This window comes from Schistocerca americana, chromosome 3 (assembly GCF_021461395.2).
Source record: "Schistocerca americana isolate TAMUIC-IGC-003095 chromosome 3, iqSchAmer2.1, whole genome shotgun sequence".
Classification (NCBI taxonomy): domain Eukaryota; kingdom Metazoa; phylum Arthropoda; class Insecta; order Orthoptera; family Acrididae; genus Schistocerca; species Schistocerca americana.
The window spans coordinates 150,845,127-150,867,405 of record NC_060121.1 but is presented as its reverse complement, the minus strand read 5'-3'; the positions used below and the strand labels follow the sequence as shown (position 1 = coordinate 150,867,405).

Here is a 22,279-nt window from a genome sequence, read left to right as displayed (position 1 = left end):
TGAGCTTTCCTAAGCTGCTGTTAACTGTTTAACTGCTGAGAATAGAACACTTCCCACCTCCTTTTACACTGGCAAGTCAACCTCTTGTGACATATAGTGGTCAATTTCACATTATATAGAATTCCCCAGATACTTTTGATCAGGTGTGTATTTGCTGAAAAGTGAAGACGTATCACTCTCTTTCTGCATTATTTTCACACGCACACACACACACACACACACACACACACACACACACACACACACACACACACACACAAACAATTGTATTGCTGAAGATGTAAAATAAATGAAAAAAGTAGTACAATGTATTGTAAACTTCTGTATTATTTTTCATAAACAGATACATTGACAGAATAACAACAGTGAAGGATGTAATTTATTTCAGTCTGGTGTCTCTGGAAAAACATATGGTACTACAATATGAAACTTCTGAAAAAGGAAAATGTCAAGTATATTCAGTCAATCAGAGGGCTTTATTTTTTTTTTTTTTCATGCATCAGCTTCCTTTATAAGAAGTGGTTCATCAAACACATCTGGCAACTCCTTCCTTGTTTTAGTCTTTGAACCCTTAGTGGCATTCTTTGCTGCATGAGTTTTCGCTCTGCCTTTTCTCAGATATTCATCAAATGCTCGTTCTTCATCAGTGTCAAATTCTTTTACTTCGTTCTTGTTTTCTGTTGCAGTTCCTATGCCTTCTGATTTATTCAGTGGATGTGTAATGACTTGTGGAACAGTAGGCAGTGGTTCATTTAGAGAGCCCTCCAATTGTCGTTCAGCATCAAATACATTATGAGGCCCTTTTTTCTGTGACTTGATATCTAGCTGTCCATTTCCTGGTCTGTCTAAACCACTACTGCCACAGGTTGAACAGATGCAGGTTACAGGTACACTAACATTTTTTACATATATGTGTCCATCTTCACAAGTTAGTCTCACGGATAGCTTCTTGTAACCTGTTGCCTGACAGCATTTACAGATGCTCCTGTAGTCACTGTTATCTGTAAAATAAAACATCATGTAATACTGTTGTAATAGTACACACTGAATTTGAACAATGAGAACTCTTGAAAGATAAACATTTATAAAGATGTAAGTTGTGTGTCAAACAATGGAAACTCCTGGTAGGAATATCAACAATGTACGAAAAGACAGGTTGCTACTGACCATAAAGAAGACATGTTTAAGTTGTAGACAGGCACAATTAAAAGACACTTACATAAAGATTTTGAGCACAGCCTACATCAGTAAAAGAGCGACACACACTATTCACACACACAAGCAAGCACACCCCATGCACATATGATTAACGACTCCAGCACCTCAGGCCAGAAGTTGTGTGTCACCATTCCCAGTTTGTTTATTGACTCCATTTGTATTGCACAATACTTCACGAAAGCTGTATCAAGATTTGTATTGATTAAATATACTGCCGGGAAAAAAAATTTGTACACCTGAAAAGATGACATCAATTTTGATCCGATGATGGCATATGCCACCTGGGGGATAGCAGATGTACTGATAATGGTTTCAACAGTGTCTGTCAACAGGTAGCGTAGTGGCATAGCTACCAGAGTGCCATCTGTTTCTACACTTTAACAGGGAATGCTCACAGCCAGAAGGCCCAGTGTTGTGCAAACGTGTGAGGCAAGCAGGCAACCATGCCACAGAGATGCACTCGTGCTTCCTACAGTGAACTGTGTGAGTGTGAAAGGGCTCAGATTGTGACCTGCTTTTCAGAGAATTACCACACAAGTTGGACATGCTGTGTCAGTTGTGCAACAATGCTGGTATCAGTGGTCACATGAACATTCTCTCACCCGTAGATGAGGCCCCAGATGTCCACACAACACAGACGCCCACCAGGATCATTGTTTTGTAAGGGCAGCAGTGGCAGATGGTGCAGCTACCACAGCACAAGTTAAACAGGGCCTGTGAGTCCAGACATGTCAACGTGAAAGGCTGTGAACCATTAGTAGCACTGGGACTACGGGCAGGCACACCTCTAGCCTGTCTTCTACTCACACCACAGCACTGATGTAAATGGCCCACCTGGAATGGCACACCATGATCTTCAGTGATGAAAGTAGATTCTGCCTGCATGCAAATGATGAAAGCAGATTCTGCCTGCATGCAAGTGATGGTCCTTTGCTCTGTCTCATACAGTGCATTCATCCAAGACACACTGGCCTCATCGCATACTTTATGGTCTGGAGTGCAATAAGCTATGATCTTTATTCACTCTGGTGTTCCTGGAGGGGAGGGTAAGCAGCACTAGGTATGTGGAGAATGTTGTTACACCTGTCCTTCTGAGGTTCTTGCAGCAGGAAGGTGATGTGTTGTTCCAACAGGATAATGCTCATTCACACAGTGCCCATGGAACTCAACATGCTCTGCAAGACATGCAGCAGCTTCCTTGGGCTGCTTGATCTCTGGACTTGTCTCCAAACAAGCACATGTGGGATATGATGGGACGAGAAGCGACTCGTGTGACTCATCAGCCAACAACCCTTACTGAATTACATGAATAGGTCAAGCCCGCATGGAATAACATATTCCAGAACAGTATTTGCCATCTGTATGATCAAATGGATGCCATAGTCAGCACCTGCACTGCCGGTCATGGAAGCTATACCATGCACTAATGTGGGTGTTTCAGCATGGCTCGATACCTGGTACCTCAGAACCACTTGTGCTATTGATCTGTATATGTAATCATTTCGTGCACTCCATATGCACTGCTGCATCAATAAATCTTGAGTGACTTGGAAACCTCTGAAAGGGTGTACTAATTTTTTTCTGGCAATGTGTTAAAAACTTCCTATCTGTTCACCTTCTCACAGACAGGAGTAATAAGGAATAATCCCACCTAAAAGGTATTTGCTTGAAGAGGGTACTCTTTGCTCACTCGTATGTAATGTTAATTCTGTGCTATAAAATTAAGGATGGAAAGAAAATATTGATTACCATTTCGCATCTTAATGGACATCCTAGAGCAACTTTATCAGAATATTCACGTATGATGCACTGAATTAAATTCCAGTACATAATTAAATATGTATATGATGACAAATTACAACTCACTAATTAGGGGATGTGTTAAGCACCTGACAGGTACAAAGTGAAGATGAGAAATTGGTTACTTTTCAAGCAGTCATTTTTTGGAACTAACACACATAATCCTAAATAATTTTGAGGTACACTCAGGGTTCCTACGTGCCTCAAAAAGGCTACAATTTTCAGAATCCTTAGGTGGTCCCCTAAAAAGGCCATATTTTAAAGTTTAAGGCCTCAAAAATTGTATAAAAGCCATTTTTTTCAAATTTCAGTAGCTTTTTCACAATATCCTTTTGGAAATAATCATTCACGTATGAGGGCAACAGCCAGGAAGAAAAGCAAAAGTTTACTGCCCACGTACAATTTGGCTACAGATGGAAGGCAGGTGGATACTGTGTGGGAAAATGGGATATACGGATGGTTGCCGTGAAAGGGCCAGTGCTAGCAACCAACAGATGCATGCACCTCGTACCATAAAGCAGCTACGTACGATATATTGCACTGACAGTTCTAACAAGGGTTCAGGCATGCATTATATAGCTGGTGAGTGTCAGATGCTGTATCAGACTTTTTTGTAGCAAAACATATGATATTAAAATAATGCTGTTGTAATTCAGCAATCCCGAACATCCACTACGTTAGATCACTGAGTTTGGCAAATGACTACAATAAGGAACAGAGGACACATGACACAAAAGTCAACAAAACATGCCAACATTACATGAAGAATAAGCGTCCTTCTTTCCATAATAAAACTGTAGAGGGCTTGTCTAATTCAATGGTGAATTGCTGGAATGCATGACATTGCATTACTTCTGCCCATTCACAGTGGTTTTTTTTGTATTGCTACTGCTGCTAGATGTGGGCTAGTAAGGAGGGCATATGTCTTTATTGATTTTCAATAGATATTCTGTGTGATGAGGAGAATAAATGTTGTTCTGAATCACGCATTGTCTATCCATTCAGTTCTTTCCATCAGTAGTAGTGCTTTTTTATGTCTTTAATGCAGATTTTGTTGAGTGCTACCACCCTTTGGTGAAAATTTAAAAATTCCATAGTAGGCAAATGTATTTCTAATCATCTCTGGATTCAATAGTGAGGAGCGTTGGGTAGCTACACAAGACTCAGCCCAGGCATCACTTGCATGGGAGGTCGAAGACGCTATGAGGATAAGTGCCTATTCTTTATTGGCAGTAGTTGCCACATAGTACACTAAAGGCACTAACTATTATATGACAGCTACAGCCAAGAAGGAATGGGTGTTAATGCCCATGGCATCTTCGATCTCATCTATACATGTGATGTGAGGGGAGAATCTCACATACCCAGGGTTCCTCTATTTACCATCTTTGGTTGACAAAAGATGAATTCAAGAATTAGATATGCCCGCTGTTGAGTTGTTTGTTGAATGTTACCACCATTAAGTCCCCCTTAACGGGTGAAAGTGTTTTTAATCGTCTTTAGTTTAAAAAAGATGAATTCAAGAATTGGATTACACCACCTGATGATAAATTTAAAGCAAACTGCACTGTGTGCAACAAAGGTTTTGCACTTGGAAAGATGGGACAACCATCCTTAAAAACTATATATGAGCACCATAATTTTTTCATGTCTTTATTTTATTATGGTGAATAATGTTTTACAGCAGAATAGGTTTTTGACAAAATAATTAATACAGAACAACCACTCAAATCCAGACTTCAGATAATTACAGATTAGAAAGAGAACCCTGAAATATCACTTCAATTAGAGACTTGTTGCTCATGCCGGTCACCCTATTATAGAAAAAAATCTGAGTATTTAAAGAGGTCATTTGTATTCTTTCTGGAAGATGCTGGTATTGTTTCCACAATTTTCTGACAGAAAGAGCAGATAAAAATATATTTTTTGTTATTTTTCATTGTTCTTATTAATGCAAGAATGTAAACGAAGTAGCAAACAATCGATGTGCACCACAGCAAGTGAAATATCTCAAACATTCACATTAAGAGATATCATAAAAACTGTTTTAACTTTGGTATACAAGCAGTTTTTTCTCAAATCCTATAAACCAAAATGACTTTGTGGCTAGATGTAAGGTTCATTTGCTCTAAAACTTTATAATGGTGGAGCTGCACCCGCATCTATCATCACGAAGCTTCATGCAATCATACCATATACACAAATGTAACCAGTCATTATTGGCTATCGTCACAAATATTTGGGCTGCCCTGCTGGCGATAATGTAGTGGCTTCGCATGCTAAATATTCTGCTGTGTGGATGGATTAGCGTTGCTCAGTTGAATTGTTGTTCTCGGACTGATTACAGTTCTGAGTAAATGAAAAGGACTTATTGTACTACATTCATACATGCATGAAATAATTGTTAGCACACTTGCAGAAGCAAACAAACTTGACAAAAGTCTGGAAATTATATTGCAGCCAAATTATGAAGCTGCTAATGTGACCACTGCATTAGCACGCGTTTTAGCAAGTAAAATATACGTAGCTTCGGCACACATTGCTTCGTCACAACAGATGCAGGTGTGGCCTCTGCATTAGAATTGCTTTGTCCTGATGCTACACTTAATAACTTGCTAAGCCTAAAGTTATGGCTCAAAATAAGCTGTTTCATGAGTATTTGATTCATCTGGTGCATTAGTTCAACAAAATTTGATACCAAGTTACTGAGCCAGGAAAACAGTTAAACAGTTTGAGTCTGAAGCAGTGCATGTAGGATGATTGACTGGCAGCAACCAAGAGCCAAGAAGAATACAGTTGGTTCTCATGGCATGAGAACTGCGCCCCTAGCAGGTGAAACTGGAAACTGCATTGTAAAAATTTATGTTTGATGGGGGGCCGTAAATGTCATTGCATTCATTTATGGGCAGTATGAAATTTAAATTATTAATTCAGCAGCACTGTAATAATTGCACTATGTGATCATTGGCTTGAGTCCAGATTTGAGAAATTGTACAGTACTATAGAAATTTTATGGAATGATTGAACTGTATGATCTTCCAAAAAGGGCCTTAATAGTAAATGTATTCCCAAATTTAACTTTACTTTCATGAAATTGCATAAACATATGGTAGTTAATGAACATTGCATTTTTATTTTACTTTTTAGGTAACAGAGATATGATGACCAAAGAAATAGCTGCTGTGAACTTAAAATCACTTTTGAAATAAAAAAAAAAAAAAATGAAGAAGGAACTAAAACACTCAGTTCTGCAGTTTCCAAACTAGAAAAGAGAAAACATTAATGAAGCAGTGGGACAAGTGGCTACTCTATCAAAACACATTTTTAAAAATTCAGTATTAGATCCTGAAATAATATGGGCAGCAAAATGTGTGGCTAATAATTCTTCCTACAAGTCTTGTGAGGATACCAGTAATGTTTTCCCCAAATGATTCCAGACAGCAACATTGCAAAACAGTTTTCATGTGGTCCAACTACGTGTGCATACTGGGTCAGCTCTAGGTAGCACCATATTTCATGAATATATTGTGTGACAAAATTAATAATGTGGGTAGTTTCACACCACGCTTTAATGAAGCATTAAATAAATCTTAATGAGAAAATAAATGGATTTACACATCTGTTACTGGGATGATGTAAACAATAAAGTAGAAACACGATATCTATTTTCTGATTTCCTAGGTCACAGTACTGCCGAGGACGCTAGGAAAGCATTTCCTGATCTAACAAATAAACTGGACTTAACGAAAGTTAATTCCAATTGCAATGGATGGCACTGCTGGTAATTGGAAACTATTTAGTATGATTCAATGAAATTTAAATCATGAGCTCAATAAACAGGTGCTCAGTTTAGATGTGATGAATAATGCTTTTATGAAAGGAAACAGAGTGGCAGGGTGGAATTTAGATGCTTTGTTTACAGCACTTTAGTGGCTGTTCAAGGTTTCTCCCTCATGTAGGAACAATTTCTTAAAAATTTCAACCAGTAAGAAAATGCCATGTAAATTTTGTAGCCATAGGTGCCTTGAAAATATTCTGACAGCAGAGAGGATATTAGGGATATAGTTGGATGTGAAACATTTTGGTTCTTGTCTGGGGAGGGGGAAGCAATTTCACAAACTAGGTTCAAAACCTCATGAGACAGTGGAAAAAGCTACCAAAGATAACTTGATAACTGTGAAACTTAATTTTTTCTTATCTGTTGCCAGAATGTTAACCTCTTTTAGAAAAGTATCAAAGCATTAGTCCAATGTTACCTTTTTGCTGAGGATCTAAAAAGGTTTGTTCTCGATGTTTTTACAAATTTAGATTTGATTAAAAAAAAGACTGTACAGATAAACTGACATCTGCAAACAAACTATCAAAATTTCATTTCTAAGATAAATCTACGCACACAGAAGTTCATAAAATTAGTTTAGGCTTTTTAGGAAACTTGATGGCAAAAGGTTTACTTTATGACAAAAAAGGCTCGGAGAAAGATATCTTTAATTTAAGATCTGATGCTCATAATTTTTTGATTTCATTAGTTAAAAACTTGCTAGAAAAGTCTCCAATTATCTCAAAAGTGGTCCAAAGCTTATCTTCTTTAGATCCAAGGCAAATGGCGTGAAATCACTTTGATTATTACACTAAAATGAAATTGATGTTAAGAAACCCTATGAGAACTAAACTTATTAGAGAACATAACTGTAGAGTACAATCAATTTCTAAGTGAGCAAGTATCATCTAATTATGATCTCTTTAAAGCTTTCAGTTCTTCAGAGGAAGGACTTGATTTTTTTTTATGCAAGTTCTTGACTCCAAATTTTTCAAAGCTGTACACTGTCATCAGAAAGTTATTGATTTTATCTCATGGTCAAGCAGATGCAGAAAGAGGTTTCTCTTCAAATAAATTAATAGAAGTGAAGAATGTCGAAAGTGAAACATTTATTGCTCAAAGAGTAATAACTGATCACCTAAAACATCCTGGGGGTTAGCTAATTTTTAAGTGAACATGGAACTTCGTTTACCTGCTGCTAATACCAGGTAAAAATACATAACTTATCTTGAAGAACAGAAAAAACTGAGACAAACTGAAATACAAGGTTCTAAAATAAAATCATTTGTATATGAAATATAAAGACTGAAAACAAAAAAAGAGGAGATTAGAAAATGCTATAAGTGAACTAGACAAAAGTGCTAATGATTTGCCAGAAAAAGCTGAAAATATGGGAGATGTGAAATATATTTTTCAATCAAACAGTTTCAGAAGATCAGCCAAGGAAGAAAAGAGGAATTGACAGGAATAAACACTAAAATTGAATCCATGCTGAAAGATATGAAAGTAATTAGAATATATAATTATAATTAATGTGTATATAGGTACTGGTACAGTGTGAATATAAAATAAAATGTACTTACAAAATACACATTTTAAAGTCAGGTTCGTAATGCCTTTTAATTGGTTTTGCTAAATTAAAAAAATTATGTGGTACTAGTAAATACTTTATTGTATCTTAAATTTGCAGCCTCATTTTTTAAGTTTTCTCTTTAGAACACATGTGTTCACTGGCCCTAAAAAGACCCTAATTTTCAGATCTGGAAAAGAATGGGAACCCTGACACTGTGCAGAATGAGTGAAATTTTTGTGCTGCTCTCAGTTCATTTCTGTTTCTTCCACTGACCGCCAGGCAAATGAGAGCAGTGCTCACTACAACATTTGCAGACAGTACATTTGAACTTCACCCTTTGTTTCAGTCTACTTTAGAACTTTTGACCAAGAAGTTGAAAAGAGAAGTAATTTCCCTCATTGAGAAAACATCAAATTGTGCTGTAGGTCAGCAATGTGGGATTGACGAGAGTAATGTGAGGTAGAGGAGACAACAAAAGGAACAACTTTTAGCTTGTTCCAGAAATGCAAATTTTCTGTTCCAAACAGCAGCTGCTATTAAACATTAGAAGTTGCACTGAATGATTTTGTTAGGGTTCTGAAATTATACAAGTTAGAGCACATGAAGTTGTTCAACAGCACGAAATAATGAATTTCAAAGGAAGCCACAACTGGGTTAAACATTTCATGAAACACTGGGGACTTTCTCCTCATAGACGCACTTCAATTGCACAGAAGCTGCCACACTGCACAGAAGCTGCCACAAAAGTATGAGGAAAAACTGACTGAATTTCAGCATTTCATAATCAGACAGTGCACCAAAAATAATTATATTCTTGGTCTTTTAGGTAATGTGGACCACACTTCAGTGTATTTTGATATGCCAAAAATTTACATAGCAGAAGCACAAGGAAACAAAGATGTTAAAATACTGTCCACAAGTGGTGAAAAGCTGAGGATGTCTGTCATGCATGCTTGTATTGCCAATGGCCATAAATTGCCATCATTCATTGTTTTCAAGTGCAAGACATTACCTTTGCCCCAGGTATTTCCAAAAAAGGTTATTGTAAATGCTAACGAAAGTGGTTGATTCAAATGGCTTTGAGCACTATGGGACTTAAACCTGGTTCACAAAGGATGTGGTATTAGAGTGGACTAAACTTGTATGACAAGTGCCTTGCTTGGTTTGCCAAATATGCTTGTATTACCGTATTTACTCGAATCAAAGCCGCACTTTTTTCTGGTTTTTTGTAATCCAAAAAACTGCCTGCGGCTTAGAATCGAGTGCAAAGTAAGCGGAAGTTCTGAAAAACGTTGGTAGGTGCCGCCACAAGTAACTTCTGCCGTCGAATATATGTAGTGCTACACAGGCATGCTTTGCAGGCACAAAGATAAATACTGGTGCCAAAACCTCTGTGTCAGTAAATAAATTTAAAAAAATGTGGAAGACGAGCTTTTTTTCTCCGTCCCAAGTTTCGACCACTGCATTTTCATACATTATCCAATGAAGTAAATACAAATTCCGTATAGTTCATCTTCGAATGTAGCAGCATTTCAATGTACTACAAAAATCCGACTGGCAATACTGTTTGGGATGTTTTTCAGTATGGCCAACTCTACGTTCTGAATTTTTTCCTTCCTGTGAGAAGAGATGGTTGCTAATAGGAACTTTTATGAACTGTGATTCACATGCAGTTATTCTCTTCACCATAAGAATAATACGAATAGAAACATTTTCTACGTATTGTTTCATGTTTGCTGCTATCTCATTTAAATCCTGTCTGCCTAATGAACTACGAAACTAGAGTGAGACAACAGCAAACGCGGAAGAATATACATATCATGTCATGTTTATATTCGTATTATTCTTATGCCTGATAGTGATACAGTCAGAAATGAAGCACGGCAACTGACTAGATTTTTAAATCTAAAATGACTCTAATTTCTGTGCAGAATGATGTGTACTAAAGAGGCGTCTGCAAAGATTTTCAAAGGGAGAAAAATTTTCGCTTAGCTCTCGTTCAGAACTTCTGTCATACACAGTATATTATTTGGTTCTTGTTGATCATTATCAAAGAAAGCAGCAGTGTAAGTAACAAAAAATAGCAGTCTCTTGCCATTGTTTCGCTAATGAGACAATTCCTCTCTCTCTCTCTCTCTCTCTCTCTCTCTCTCTCTCTCTCTCTCTCTCTCTTTTTTTTTTAAATATATATAATTGTAAGTGGCGGTAGCGTGCACAAAAGCAAGCCATGCCGCGAGCGGCGACAGGCCGTAAACACTCATCATGAGAATGCGGCAAACAGTGCATGACACAGTACAGTAATGCATTTTCAGCTTAGCGTGACGTAAACACCTATAACAAAGAGAACGGCACTTATCAGATCAAAGAAAAATAAGCAATCAATTCAAACAAGACGAAGCACGTAAAAAAGGAAGGGTACCCGTATAATATGGATGGAGTGCCTGACACATAGCAATGGCTACCTGATAAAGCTTAACTGCTAAGCTTACGACTCGAACCAAACTACTGTAGCTGTATTGTCATTCACTCGACCTAAATTGTGTCTCATATTACAATGGACCAACTTTGTTTCAATTTGGAGGTGTGGCCTAAAACTTTTCTCTCCCCTTGAATTTTGAGTCTCAAATTTCAGTGCGGCTTAGATTCGGGAAAAATTTTTTTACTTGATTTCGAGTCTCATTTTTCAGGTGAGGCTTAGATATGAGTGCAGCTTAGATTCGAGTAAATACGGTAGATCTGTACGCAGGTCAAACTATTCTGGCTGTAAACAGAAAAGTAGTAGAGATTATAACAGACTGATGTCAATTCTACAGTCATTAGATGTTTGCTTAAACAGATGTTTGCTTAAACAAACCATTTAAGGACAAACTTAGAAAAATGTAAACATATCGCTAATGAAAGAAGATAGGCAATTAATACATAAGGGGTGTGTTAAATGTGCAAGCTTGTCTCAAGTGTGTGTGTGTGTGTGTGTGTGTGTGTGTGTGAATTGACCAGTCTTAGAAATGTATCACGAATAAAACTAACCATCATGCAGGCCTCAGTTGCAGTCATGTGCATGTGAGTTGCGTTTGCATGAGTGTTTGTAATCTAATTTTGATGAAGGACTTACTGGCTGAAAGCTATATTTGTGACAGTCTTTTTGTTGCGTCTATCCGCAATTCAGCATCTCCAGCATGGTGCCCCCCCAATGAACCATGGACCTTGCCGTTGGTGGGGAGGCTTGCGTGCCTCAGCGATACAGATGGCCGTACCGTAGGTGCAACCACAACGGAGGGGTATCTGTTGAGAGGCCAGACAAACATGTGGTTCCTGAAGAGGGACAGCAGCCTTTTCAGTAGTTGCAGGGGCAACAGTCTGGATGATTGACTGATCTGGCCTTGTAACATTAACCAAAACAGCCTTGCTGTGCTGGTACTGCGAACGGCTGAAAGCAAGGGGAAACTACAGCCATAATTTTTCCCGAGGACATGCAGCTTTACTGTATGATTAAATGATGATGGCGTCCTCTTGGGTAAAATATTCCGGAGGTAAAATAGTCCCCGATTTGGATCTCCGGGCGGGGACTACTCAAGAGGACGTCGTTATCAGGAGAAAGAAAACTGGCATTCTACGGATCGGAGTGTGGAATGTCAGATCCCTTAATCGGGCAGGTAGGTTAGAAAATTTAAAAAGGGAAATGGATAGGTTAAAGTTAGATATAGTGGGAATTAGTGAAGTTCGGTGGCAGGAGGAACAAGACTTTTGGTCAGGTGATTACAGGGTTATAAATACAAAATCAAATAGGGGTAATGCAGGAGTAGGTTTAATAATGAATAAAAAAATAGGAGTGTGGGTTAGCTACTACAAACAGCATAGTGAACGCATTATTGTGGCCAAGATAGACACAAAGCCCATGTCTACTACAGTAGTACAAGTTATATGCCAACTAGCTCTGCAGATGATGAAGAAATTGATGAAATGTATGACGAGATAAAAGAAATTATTCAGGTAGTGAAGGGAGACGAAAATTTAATAGTCATGGGTGACTGGAATTCGTCAGTAGGAAAAGGGAGAGAAGGAAACATAGTAGGTGAATATGGATTGGGGGGAAGAAATGAAAGAGGAAGCCGCCTTGTAGAATTTTGCACAGAGCATAACTTAATCATAGCTAACACTTGGTTCAAGAATCATAAAAGAAGGTTGTATACCTGGAAGGATCCTGGAGATACTAAAAGGTATCAGATAGATTATATAATGGTAAGACAGAGATTTAGGAACCAGGTTTTAAATTGTAAGACATTTCCAGGGGCAGATGTGGATTCTGACCACAATCTATTGGTTATGAACTGCAGATTGAAACTGAAGAAACTGCAAAAAGGTGGGAATTTAAGGAGATGGGACCTGGATAAACTGAAAGAACCAGAGGTTGTAGAGAGTTTCAGGGAGAGCATAAGGGAACAATTGACAGGAATGGGGGAAAGAAATACAGTAGAAGAAGAATGGGTAGCTCTGAGGGATGAAGTAGTGAAGGCAGCAGAGGATCAAGAAGGAAAAAAGATGAGGGCTAGTAGAAATCCTTGGGTAACAGAAGAAATATTGAATTTAATTGATGAAAGGAGAAAATATGAAATGCAGTAAATGAAGCAGGCAAAAAGGAATACAAACATCTCAAAAATTAAACCCACAGGAAGTGCAAAATGGCCAAGCAGGGATGGCTAGAGGACAAATGTAAGGATGCAGAGACATCTCACTAGGGGTAAGATAGATATTGCCTACAGGAAAATTAAAGAGACCTTTGGAGAGAAGAGAACCACTTGTATGAATATCAAGAGCTCAGATGGCAACCCAGTTCTAAGCAAAGAAGGGAAGGCAGAAAGGTGGATGGAGTATATAGAGGGTTTATACAAGGGCAATGTACTTGAGGACAATATTATGGAAATGGAAGAGGATGTAGATGAAGATGAAATGGGAGATAAGATACTGCGTGAAGAGTTTGACAGAGCACTGAAAGACCTGAGTCGAAACAAGGCCCCGGGAGTAGACAACATTCGATTAGAACTACTGAAGGCCTTGGGAGAGCCAGTCATGACAAAACTCTACCATCTGGTGAGCAAGATGTATGAGACAGGCGAAATACCCAAAGACTTCAAGAAGAATATAGTAATTCCAATCCCAAAGAAAGCAGGTGTTGACAGATGTGAAAATTACCGAACTATCAGTTTAATAAGTCACAGCTGCAAAATACTAACGCGAATTCTTTACAGACGAATGGAAAAACTGGTAGAAGCGGACCTCGGGGAAGATCAGTTGGATTCTGTAGAAATGTTGGAACACGTGAGGCAATACTAACCTTACGACTTATCTTAGAAGAAAGATTAAGAAAAGGCAAACCTACATTTCTAGCATTTGTAGACGTAGAGAAAGCTTTTGACAACGTTAACTGGAATACTCTCTTTCAAATTCTGAAGGTGGCAGGGGTAAAATACAGGGAGCAAAAGGCTATTTACAATTTGTACAGAAACCAGATGGCAGTTATAAGAGTCGAGGGACATGAAAGGGAAGCAGTGGTTGGGAAAGGAGTGAGACAGGGTTGTAGCCTCTCCCCGATGTTATTCAATCTGTATATTGAGCAAGCAGTAAAGGAAACAAAAGAAAAATTCGGAGTAGGTATTAAAATTCATGGAGAAGAAGTAAAAACTTTGAGGTTCGCCGATGACATTGTAATTCTGTCAGAGACAGCAAAGGACTTGGAAGAGCAGTTGATCGGAATGGACAGTGTCTTGAAAGGAGGATATAAGATGAACATCAACAAAAGCAAAACGAGGATAATGGAATGTAGTCAAATTAAATTGGATGGTGCTGAGGGGATTAGATTAGGAAATGAGACACTTAAAGTAGTAAAGGAGTTTTACTATTTAGGGAGTAAAATAACTGATGATGGTCGAAGTAGAGAGGATATAAAATGTAGACTGGCAATGGCAAGGAACATCGAGTATAGATTTAAGTGTCAGGAAGTCGTTTCTGAAAGTATTTGTATGGAGTGTAGCCATGTATGGAAGTGAAACATGGACGATAACCAGTTTGGACAAGAAGAGAATAGAAGCTTTCGAAATGTGGTGCTGCAGAAGAATGCTGAAGATAAGGTGGGTAAATCATGTAACTAATGAGGAGGTATTGAATAGGATTGGGGAGAAGAGAAGTTTGTGGCACAACTTGACTAGAAGAAGGGATCGGTTGGTAGGACATGTTTTGAGGCATCAAGGGATCACAAATTTAGCATTGGAGGGCAGCGTGGAGGGTAAAAATCGTAGAGGGAGACCAAGAGATGAATACACTAAGCAGATTCAGAAGGATGTAGGTTGCAGTAGGTACTGGGAGATGAAGAAGCTTGCACAGGATAGAGTAGCATGGAGAGCTGCATCAAACCAGTCTCAGGACTGAAGACCACAACAACAACAACAACAACTATATGGTGAGTAGCAACTTTTCTTTTCGCAATATTGTTGCATTCCATCCTGGATTTTCCACTTTGTGTAACAAAATTTGTATTGTCATTTGCCAAATTACTGAGGGTTCTCCGTAGTGAGATTTGCTTGTGATGTCACTGCTCACAGCCCACCTGCATGCAGTACCTAATTAGGGTCACTTGTTTTCTAGGCAGCCGTGCCCTAATCTGTTTGTCAAACAACATTCACAGACATACAAGATGCAGCAGGGGAAAGATTTTCCACGGTGATAACAATACTTGCAGTTCGCACTTTGTACGGACCACGTGCACGTGTGCTGGATACGATTCTGCGTAGACAAGTTATTTTGTTTAGAGTGTTAAAAAGTAATCTAATAAAGTACCCTGTTTAACCTTTATCAGAGACGATACAAATCAGTGTCTTGAACATGTAGATCGCTCAGTGTCTTGAACATGTAGATCGCTCTTTACCAAATTATTTGTATGCTTTAAATCAAGTGCCATATTCTGTCAGCCAAAATGTAACTTTCTTGGATGAAACAACTATATATTCCATTGAAAGAAAAAAACACTTCAGATGACATTCATGTGACATGAAAAGACTGATGTACGACTTAAACATGAGTTGCGATACTGTCTGTAAAAGTCTTGGTGGCCCCAGATGCCCTAGTTCTGTTCAGAATACTTCAAAAGATATTATGAATTCTCACTGCTATCAGCTTTATGTTGTTGTTGTTGTGGTCTTCAGTCCAGAGACTGGCTTGATGCAGCTCTCCATGCTACTCTATCCGGTGCAGGCTTCTTCATTCCAGTAACTACTGCAACCTACATCCTTCTGAATCTGCTTAGTGTATTCATCTCTTGGTCTCCCTCTGCTTGCTCAATATACAGTTTGAATAACATCGGGGATAGGCTCCAACTCTGTCACAGTCCCTTCCCAACCACTGCTTCCCCTTCATGCCCTCGACTATTATACCTGCCATATGGTTTCTGTACAAATTGTAAATAGCTTTTCACTCCCTGTATTTGACCCCTGCAACCTAAAGAATTTGAAAGAGAGTATTCTAGTCAACATTGTCAAAAGCTTTCTCTAAGTCTACAAGCTAGAAATGTAGGTTTGCCTTTAATTAATCTATCTTCTAAGATAAGTTGTAGGGTCAGTATTGCCTCATGTGTTCCAACATTTCTATGGAATCCAAACTGATCTTCCCCGAGGTCAGCTTTTACCAGTTTTTACATTCCTCTGTAAAGAATTTGTGTTAGTATTTTGCAGCTGTGACTTATTTAACTGATAGTTCAGTAATTTTCACACCTGTCAACACCTTCTTTCTTTGGGATTGGAATTATTATATTCTTCTTGAAGTCTGTGGGTGTTTCACCTGTCTCATACATCTTGCTCACCAGATGGTAGAGTTTTATTAGGGCTGGCTCTCCCAAAGCTATCAGTAGTTCTAATGGAATGTTGTCTACTCCTGGGGCCTTGTTTCGACTTAGGTCTTTCAGTGCTCTGTCAAATTCTTCACGCAGAATCTTATCTCCCATTCCATCTTCATCTACATCCTCTTCCATTTCCATAATATTGTCCTCAAGTACATCGCCCTTGTATAGACCGCCTATATACTGCTTCCACCTTTCTGCTTTCCCTTCTTTACTTAGAACTGGGTTCCATCTGAGCTCTTGATATTCACACAAGTGGTTCTCTTTTCACCAAAGGTCTCTTTAATTTTCCTGTAGGCAGTATCTATCTTACCCCTAGTGACACACGCTTCTACATCCTTACATTCGTCCTCTAGCCATCCCTGCTTAGCCATTTTGCACTTCTTACCGATCTCATTTTTGAGATGTTTGTATTCCTTTTTGCTTGCTTCATTCCCTGCAATTTTTTATATTTTCTCCTTTCATCAATTAAATTCAATATCTCTTCTGTGACCTAACGATTTCTACTAGCCCTCGTCTTTTTACCTACTTGATCCTTTGCTACCTTCACTATTTCATCTCTCAAAGCTACCCATTCTTCTTCTAAAGTATTTCTTTCCCTCATTCTTGTCAATCATTCCCTAATTCTCTCTCTGAAACTCTCTATAAACTTTGGTTCTTTCAGTTTATCCAGGTCCCATCTCCTTAAATTCCCACCTTTTTGCAGTTTCTTCAGTTTTAATCTACAGTTCATAGCCAACAGAGTCCACATCTGCCTCTGGAAATGTCTTACAATTTGAAACCTTGTTCCTAAATCTCTGTCTTACCACTATATAATCTATCTGAAACCTTCCAGTGTCTCCAGGCCTCTTCCACGCGTACAACCTTCTTTCATGATTCTTAAACAAAGTTTTAGCTATGATTAAGTTATGCTCTGTGCAGACTTCTACCATGTGGCTTCCTCTTACATTCCTTGCCCCCATTCCATATTCACCTACTACTTTTCCTTCTCTTCCTTTCCCTACTATCAAATTCCAGTCTCCCATGGCTATTAAATTTTCATCTCCCTTCACTATCTGAATAATTTCTTTTATCACATTATACATTTTTTCAATCTCTTCATCATCTTGGAGCTTGTTGGCATATAAATTTGTACTACTGTGGTAGGCGTGGGCTTTGTGTCTATATTGGCTACAATAATGTGTTCACTATTGTAACAGAACGTAAGATCGTGTATGTCAGTAATTTTCGTGTATGTCAGTAATTTCTTTACGTGTAATGTTTTATGTAAATACAGCCTTTGACTGCGAGTTTAACGACTAAGAGACAGTTATCTTTGGACATGCGGAAAGGAGGTCGATCTTTGGGGAGAGGTGGTTAAAGGGACTTTGGAGAAAAAAGCGTGGGCTAGAGGAGGTGCGAATACAGATGTGGTGTAAAACAATGTCTTATTGCATATTATTGTAGAAGTGTTAAATGTGAATAAATGAATTAAATAGTGATTTGCAAAACTAATGTAACGTTTGCTCTCTAAAAATCAAAATACCACATCGCCCTACAAACCAGTTAGTCTCATCCAAACACAAAGAAAACCGCGGGAACATCGCAGTGGAATCACCTCTAGACTTCACGAAGACAACAACGCAGCCATCGATATGAGTTAAGTACCAAACTGTTCGTACTTGTTAACGACCTCGGACTATAAATTTGAATCTCCTGTAGTACATGAAGTCACCATGTGGACAAAGGAGTAGGACAACTTATATACAGTGGAAATCATAGGAAGAGGTCTGTTAAACTTGGGGGCTCGTCCGGGATATTACAGTTAAATGCGATGGGACTAATTGCGCTTCGTTTGCGGAACATTACAAACTTTATAATTCGTAAAACGTGAATAACATTGTACACGTTTCCTGGACCAGAAAAAGTGGTGTGAGAACCAACAAAGTGCTGGCTTATCGGAGAGGTGGACCTGTGATCGACGTAGTGGTGTGAAAAGATAAGTACAATTCTGCTTTGTTTTAAACTTTTCGTCAAAACTGTATCCAAACACGTGGTGCCATCATGACGCTATCAGAAGAAATTAAAAAGGAAGTTGGAGAAATGTTGGACTCGAACGTGTGTGGTGTAAGTGACGGTCCAGATGACTCACAAACCGAAAGAAAACCGGATCAACAGGACTGGGTAAGTTTACTCTTTGCCAGAATGGGACAAATGCAGACCGAATTAACAAGGGCAATGAACTCAAATAGTGAATTCCTAGAATCGAAAATAAATGCATCTAGTGAAGCGCTGGAAGCAAAAATGAAAAGCAACGGTGATGTACTGAAAGAAGAGATCTCAAATTTAAAACTTCAATTAGGAGAAAGTTTGAAGGGCGTGAACTCCAAAATTGAAGCTATAGAGAATAAGTTTGTGACCTTAGAAAATAAGTTAGCCACAGTTAGCTCAAGTCAAGGGAAAGAGATTGAAAGGTTAACTGCAGCTCAAAGAACTGTGGAGGAGAGGGTAGACAAATTAAGTCTAGATACAGAATCAAAAGTTAACTCCTTAGATGCTGAATTAAATAAGATACAAGAGTCTGTAACATGTAATTTAAGTGTAATAGACAAGAGATTCACTGAAATGCAAGATAATTTTGTGTCTAGAAATTTATGTATGAATGGTGGAAGTGTGTGGAGTAATTCACCTGTAAAAAGTTTTCCTTGTGATAATTTACACCCTGTAGATTTTTTGCAACACTGCTCTGACAACCTTGTTACTGGCATGTCTGATAATCTAAAGATTAAATTTGTTAAAAAATTTCTTGAGGGAGAAGCTTTGTCTTGGGCAAACCAACATTTTGATGAGTGGAAAACGTTTGATGATTTTAAGAAGAGTTTCTTAAATAAGTTTTGGTCTGAGACTGAACAGGGTAGAATAAAAAGTGAATTTTTAAATGGGCCTATCTTCAGGGGCAGAAACCACTCAATGAAAGACTTTTGCAGGGATCAACTTAGGAAATTGGTGCATCTAGATAAACCCTTTGACGAAATGACGCAAATTGATGCCCTTAAAAGGAGGTTACCTGAAAGAATACAGTGGGAATTAGTGCATGGACCTGACGACTGTTTAGACCAGTTTCTAAAATATATAGACAAATTAGACAGGGCAATGGAGAGAAATGTGCAACAGTTTAGTAACGGAAACCATTACAGTGGGAGGTGGAATTCTGATTACCGTGGAGAGAACCCTAGAAGGGACGATAGAGATTTTCGGAATGAACACCAATATGATAGAACAAGAGAGTACAATGCTAATTGGAGAGGGAGTAACTGGGAAAGCAATGGTGTAACTAGGAACAACAGATGGGAAGGTAACAACAGAATGAATACAAATTGGAGGAGTGACAATAGAGGTAGACATCCGGAAAACTCCGGACCGCCTCAATGAAGGTCCACAGCTTTGGGGCGAACCGATTTAAACATAATAGGACCACAAACTTTCACACAAAACCCAATACTGTAAATAACTGTACCATTAACAAACAGGTTAAAAACCAGGAATACCAAGTGAATTATATAAATTTTGATAAAAAATTTTGGGATGCTATGTGGCACAGTAGACCACCACAAAATAAACATAGGAGAGACCAAAGTTCTGACTCAATTCTGGATGAGGAGATGTTAAATGATTTTTACAGGTGGGCAAAAAGGGGAGAGCAAGCTAATAATGAAGAGAGTAACAAATGTTTTAGTTCAGAATTGGGGGGGTTGTTCACACAAGAAGGTAATAGTGAATCAGCTGATGATAAACCTAAGCAACAGGAAAAAGAATCAACCATAGAAAGTGAAAAACAGAGAGAAATAGATGAAACTGGCAGTAAAGTATACCATAGTAGTGATGATGTTAGTATTTTTGATGTGAAAAGTATGGTAAGCAAACCAGTAAGTGAGTACAATGTTTTTATTGAAATAAATAATGAAGTTTTGGAACTTAATGATAGTTGTGGTGACGAAGTACAGGAATATGATAAGAATAATGAAGTGACAGCTGAAAATCAATTGCTACATGCCTTTCCTGATGAGCTCATGGTTAATCAAAGTGGTGATAACAAAAGTGAAAATATTGTGAAAGAATTAGATTTGCGTGATATTATTGAAAGTAAAGGAAGCCAATTTTTAGAAATCCTGTGGAACCAGTATAATGAGAATTGTAGTAGCAAAGTGTTTTGGTATCGTCTAAGTATAATTAGTAGAGTTTTATGCCCACGCTGGTGGGAGAGTAAAAGAAAGAGTCTGAGTGAAAGGTACATAAACAGTAAGGAGATATTTTGTGTGCAGCCAAAGTGTAAACTTGACACTAGTAACTTAGAATCTGAAAATCAGGTAAACCTGATGAAGACTGAAAGGGAGGAAGGAGATGGAAATTATAAAGAAATTGAAAAAGATTTATTATATGAAGTCCCCGAGGGGAAGGCAGATGAAAAGGAATTAGGCTGTCCATACATTAAAATAAGAGTAAATCAGTGGGACGGGCACTGTCTTATTGATACAGGAAGCCCCATATGCGCAATTTCAGAAAAATTTAGAGATAAAATTAGAGATGGTAAGAACTTTGTAGAAATGCCGGTTGTAGGGGTAAAAATCAGAGGTGCCACTGGTAGGCAAAGTAAGGTAGTTAAGAGTCAAGTATTGTTAACGTTTCAAATTGAAAATGTGGAGTTTGAGCAGGGTTGCCTTGTGGTCCCAAGGTTAGAAGAAAATATCATTTTTGGCATGGATTGGGTCTTAAAAGTGGGTGTAAGCTTCTCTTGGGAAGATAAGACTGTTATAATTACTGAACCTGAGAAAAATAGTATTCTGAAAACAGAAATGTACATCCTTAACTGTAGTAATTCTTGCAACCATATCAAAGCTGTTGTAAGCAAGGTAGATAATCAAGCCATAAGTGATAACACATCCTTTGATCTTATAAATGAACAAAATTTCGAAGAATTAGTCGAAGTAAAATTGAAGGAAGCTGTAAATCTAAGTGAAAGTCAGAAAAATCAGTTAAGAGAAGTGTTATGGGAATTTCAGGATACATTCAGTGAGAGACCAGGGAAGGTAAAAGACTATCAGTGCAGACTTCAACTCAGAGATCATCATCCTTTCTTCCTAAAACCATATGGCATTCCATTCTCCAGGAAAAAAGATGTAGAAAGGGAAATCCAAAAAATGGAAACTTGGGGGATTATAGAAAGGAGTAGAAGTGCTTACAACAACCCATTAGTAGTTGTGTCTAAGAGAAATGGTGGGGTTAGACTTGTACTTGACTCTAGGCACCTTAATAAGTTTTTGATTAGAGAAAATGACCATCCTGACAATATGGATGAACTCCTGCACAAATTTGATAATGTAAAATTTATGAGTAGCCTAGACTTGACATCTGGTTTTCACCAAATACCACTTGAACTTGATTCTAGGAAGTATACTGCCTTTTTGTATGGTGGCAAAAGTTACCAATATTGTGTTGTCCCTTTTGGATTGAATGTATCGGTGGCTGAATTTATCAGAGCACTGGATTTTGTATTAGGTGATGAATTGTCTTCAAAATTAATAGTATATGTAGATGACATTCTTGTAACTGGAAAAACCTGGGAAGATCATCTAAACCTTCTGAGACAAGTCTGTTCAAAATTGAGGGAAGGGAGAATGACCGTAAAATTGGAAAAATGTTGTTTTGGAGTTAATGAACTGAAATTTTTGGGGCATAATATTTCAGAAAAGGGAATCTTACCTGATAAGGATAAACTTGAGGCCATTGTAAACTTCCCTACTCCCAAGAACAAAAAACAACTCAAGTCCTTTTTTGGTCTCACTGGATTCTATAGAAAATTTCTTAGTACCCAAGCTTTAAATGCAAACTGCTTATGTAACTTACTAAAAAAGAATACTGTTTGGGATTGGACACAAGAATGTCAGGATGCGTTCGTGGAAATAAAACAACAACTGTCCCAAAGTCAAATGTTGTATAGACCTGTTAT

General features: G+C 38.1%; 1 protein-coding gene across 1 annotated transcript in view; it reads right to left on the bottom strand.

The window, feature by feature from the left end:
- Positions 1-302: 302 nt before the first annotated feature.
- Positions 303-22,279, bottom strand: part of LOC124605103 (hemocytin) — a 569,639-nt gene continuing 547,662 nt past the window's right edge. The window contains exon 78 of the mRNA XM_047136554.1: positions 303-1,001. Within this exon, the coding sequence (XP_046992510.1) occupies positions 493-1,001 (509 nt within the window). The 3' untranslated portion in view covers positions 303-492. The remainder of the gene's footprint in view (positions 1,002-22,279) is intronic.